Source organism: Cimex lectularius, unplaced genomic scaffold (assembly GCF_000648675.2).
Source record: "Cimex lectularius strain Harlan isolate CLEC.00 unplaced genomic scaffold, Clec_2.1 scaffold110, whole genome shotgun sequence".
Lineage (NCBI taxonomy): Eukaryota > Metazoa > Arthropoda > Insecta > Hemiptera > Cimicidae > Cimex > Cimex lectularius.
The window spans coordinates 441,734-446,241 of NW_019392697.1; the positions used below are offsets into that span (position 1 = coordinate 441,734).

A 4,508-nucleotide genomic window follows, 5' to 3' on the forward strand; every position below is an offset into this window, starting at 1 on the left:
AATATACTCCCCTGATCACTCGTCACTTACTACAAACACTTGCCCTGTTTGCTTTTGCATATATCTCAATAAAGGTATATGCAAGGAACAACAGAAATAATGCAAATTAATAAATTTCATCCTTGAGGTCATTGCTGTCCAATGCCTGGAGTGTAGGCTATTTAGCCACCCACCCAGTGGCACTGGCTGTTGCACATAGCCACCAAACTTGACATACACTGGCAAACCAATGTTACTGTACAAATGAACCTAAGGTGCAGGCTAAGTAGGCAAGCCTCCTAAAGAAGTCTTCTATAGGATATGGGCATGTGATGCATGTAGCCCTCTATGAATTGCTCAGGTTAATAATGCAAAACTTACAAAAGAATTTCTGGAAGGCAACCGCAATCAAACCGGGATTCTGGTTGGACTCCTCACAGGACACTGCCTCTTAAAAAAGTACATACACTGGATAGGAGTACAAACAGAAGAAACACTGTGCAGATACTGCCAGGAAGAGGAGGAGACTGCACATTCTATGTTTCTGTGTAGGTCTATGTAGATGCAGGTTCTTGCAACTAGGATAAGAAAAACCGCAAGCAAGATCCTACACTAATGAGCCACTGGCAAAGCTATGGAGACTGATTAACAACCTGAAGCTGGCCAGTGAGTTATAAAAAAAAGGGGGAGCACAATAGATCAATTCAGGTTGGGGTGCAGTAGGCCGCATCTTTCATCCCCATGCCTGTTATATATATGCAAAAGCTGGCTCGGTTTCGGTTAGAAATGAAGAAGTGAGCAAACCCAGGGAACTTCTGTTTATGATCAAAGAAATAAATATATGGTATACGGGCATGTGATGCATGGAGCCCGCTATGAATTGTTCAGGTTGATAATAGAGGATAAAATACTGGGAAAGTATTGGAAGGAGGTGGAACTCTTGGCTGAAGGACTTAAGGCGGTGGTTTGAATGCTCATCTATCAACGTTTTCAGAGCTGCACCAACAAGATCTGTTCTAGCTATCTGTTCAAATTGCCAATATTTAAGAAGGCAAATTAAGATGAATTTGAGTACTTATTATCAATATTAGAGCTACTTTCTTTCAAATGAAAAACCTTTTTATGCATTTTATACTTAATTTAGGGTTGAAAATGATGATTGTAAGTTGGTACATATTCTCAGTTCTGTTATATGGATACAAATGCTGGATGCTTGATCCAAATACCAAGAAGACTCTCAAGACCTTTGAGAAATATTTATTGCGGATGTAGGAAAGGTACGAATGGGTACTATGCGTCTCTAATAGCCTCTATACCCAACTCCAACTTTCTACCTTTACAAAGCGTTCATGGGTGTACCCTGTTAATTTAACAAACGGAAGGAACAGGAGCTGGACTTGTCACCTCCTAATCCAAATATCCCACAACTTACCTCTCTTCCCACCTTAAACCCAATCCTAGCCTCACATGCCAGTACCAAATCTAAGGTGTAGATGGTATTGTACAGGATAATGGATGAATGGTACAGGAATAACTGTACCAATAACGAAGCCTCAAGGGCTCCAGGTTACACCCTTGAATAATTAACCTTACACTGGAGAGAGGGCTTCTCCGGTGCGGACCTTCAGATCGTCACTCGTAGGAATCTCATAGAAAAAAACCAAGAGCAAACAAAAAACACCGGGGGAACGTGCAAAGGAAGACCCCAAAAACCAACTCATGCAATTGAAGAGACTTCCAAACCCTCTCCAATTCCCATAAAATTAAGAATTACAGGACAATCTCTTTGTGTCACCTTCTGCAGATGTAGAAGCATGGAGCCTGCTATGAATTGCTCAGGTTGATAATGGAAGACAAACTGGGGAAGTATTGGAAGGAGGTGGACTCTTGGCTGAAGGACTTAGGTGGTTTAACTGCTTGTCTGCGAATGACCAACAAAGAAAAGCTAGGTTCTTAGCTGGTAAGAAGCGGATACGTGTACTTACCATCCACTGTACTTTTTTGTTACCTTCTGTCTACATGGAACCAATAGCATTGCTAACTTAAAACCACGTGGCTTCACAAGCCTTTACAGTTTATACGGTTGAATTAAAATTCGTACCCACCTCGATCCCAGTGCAGAACTTGATCTGTTCCTTTGTGACGAGAGGTATTTTTGACCTGAACATCTCATAGCTGCCTTTGTTTGTGAGACAGAGCCGGCAAGAGTCGACGAACTCCTTTGGAAGAGGGATAGCCGTCGTCGAGGCCGATTTGCTCCTCTGCGACTGTGAACGGCTGTAAGTCTTCAACATCTTGTCCTCGAAAATGCCGAAACCGGTTGCTATTTTCGACTGAATTTTGCCGGCTCACTCTACAATTGCTTGTATTGTTTATTGGGGATCGTCTCCTTTCTTCCTAACCGTGGGGGGCGGAATGTGATTTTGTTTACATTGGCTGTAAATTAGTACTGTGAATAACCAGGGTGAAAACTACCTTGTAAGAGCAGGTGGAAGGGTGGAGAATAGCACATGGCCTACACATGTCAAATACTCACTAAATTCCGGTTTTGTTTTATACTTTTTTTATTATTCATTTATTTTACTTTTTTCGGTCTATTAAAACATAGCATTTAAATCAAAATCAACCAAGCCGGCAGATTTTTTTTGGACATATCCATTAGCCCGCCGTATGGAATTTCCAGCAGGTTTCAAAATGGGGTAGTTAAGTAATTGCTACATACTTGTAAACTATATGCAGTAATGCGCGCAAATTGATGAAGAAATTTGCTATTATTACTATCTGCAATTTAAAATTACAACACGTAGAGTATAAATATTTACAAATATGCAAAGTTGATTTGCATTTATTTTATTTTTATATTTTAATTTTTATAAGGTATTCAACCATGTAGGTCATGTTCTGCTTTGATCGAGGTAAGTTTGCCACAATGCCGCCCGTTACTGGGTCTGGGACCCATTTCTTTGTTGTGTCGTCGAAATAAAATTTTTATAAATGTTGTTTCTTTTTACTTTCAAATTGCCTATACTTTCAATCATATATCTAAATTAAATTTGTTTTTGTTTAAATTTATAAAGCGGGTGAAATTTTGAAATTTTCAAAATGGAGCCGAGGTTTCGGGGGGCGAACAGTCTTGACCCGATCTAACAGGACAAACAATTGTACTTTTATATGTGAAATTTTAAAAGAAAAGTCAAATAAAATGGAAGAAGAACAAGATGAGCATGCAGAACTAAATGAAAAAGCGGAATTTATAATCACCTTTATAATTATAAATAATCACCCGGATCTACACTTATGATGAATTTGTTAAATTGATCCATTTCATTGTTGTAACTTGCAAATCGACGTCGTTAGAAGTTAATAACCGTTCGTTCTTTTTATTTATAACTTACATTTACGTTAAATTGTGTTCTTGCAAATTAAAATAGGTATTTTTTATACTTTTAAGCTGGGTGATAAGGGAACTTCTGAAATTTTCAAAATGGAGCCAAGTTTATGGGGGTGAACAGTGATACCAGATCTCGGGAACTTTTTGGCGCAAATCTTTCTCTCCGTTACAAAGAATCAATTATAGAAAAAACAAGAGTAAAAGAAAATTAATGTGTAAAAGTCGAATAAATGGAAGAAGAACAAAATGGACATACAGGAATAAATGAAAAAGCGTAATTTTCAAATATAATGACCCGGATCTACACTTATGATGAGTTTGTTAAATTGATCCATTTCATTGTTGCAACTTGCAAATCGACGTAGTTAGAAATTAATAACCGTTCGTTCTTTTTATTTATAATTTAAATTTATTTTAAATTGTACTCTTGTAAATTAAAGTTGTTTTTATTTAAAATTGATGTTTTTTTTAACTTTTAAGCTGGGTGATAAGGAAACTTCTGAAATTTTTAAAATGGACCCAGGTTTTCTGGGGATGAACAGTGTTGACCGATCTCCGAACTTTTTTTGACGCAAATCTTTCTCGCCGTTACAAAGGAAGGATTAAAGAAAAAACAAAAAGAAAATTAAATTAATGTGAAATTTTAAAAGAAAATTTCGAATAAATGGAAGAAAATGGATATATAGGAATAAATGAAAAAGCGTAATTTTCAAATATAATGACTCGGATCTACACTTATGATGAGTTTGTTAAATTGATCCATTTCATTTTTGCAAGTCGATGTAATTAGAAGCTAATAACCGTTGGTCCTTTTTATTTATAATTTAAATTTATTTGAAATTGTGTTCTTGTAAACTAAAGTTGTTTTGTTTACAATTTTAAGCTGGATGATAAGGGAACTTCTGAAATTTTTAAAATGGAGCCAAGTTTTCTGGGGGGTGAACAGTGTTGACCTGATCTTGGGAACTTTTTGGCGAAAACCTTTTTCGGCGTTACAAGAATCCATTAGAGGGAAAAATGCAATTAATGAAATATTTTTGTGAAATTTTAAAAGAAAAGTAGAAAATAGTTTAATGAGTATTTGGAAGGAAGGCGGTGTCGAAGGGGCGGCGTTTGAACCGAAGCAAGCGGTGGCGAG

General features: G+C 37.0%; 1 protein-coding gene across 2 annotated transcripts in view; it reads right to left on the reverse strand.

Moving 5' to 3' along the window:
* LOC106674005 (zinc finger and BTB domain-containing protein 24-like) overlaps nucleotides 1-2,604 on the reverse strand; it is a 28,323-nt gene extending 25,719 nt beyond the window's left edge. The window contains exon 1 of one of the 2 annotated variants that reach the window (XM_014406426.2): nucleotides 2,085-2,541. In XM_014406426.2, coding sequence (XP_014261912.1) covers nucleotides 2,085-2,273 — 189 coding nt within the window. In that variant the 5' untranslated portion in view covers nucleotides 2,274-2,541. Of the gene's footprint in view, nucleotides 1-2,084 lie in introns of both variants that reach the window. The other variant, XM_014406427.2, reaches the window with a different exon arrangement.
* Nucleotides 2,605-4,508: the final 1,904 nt, after the last annotated feature.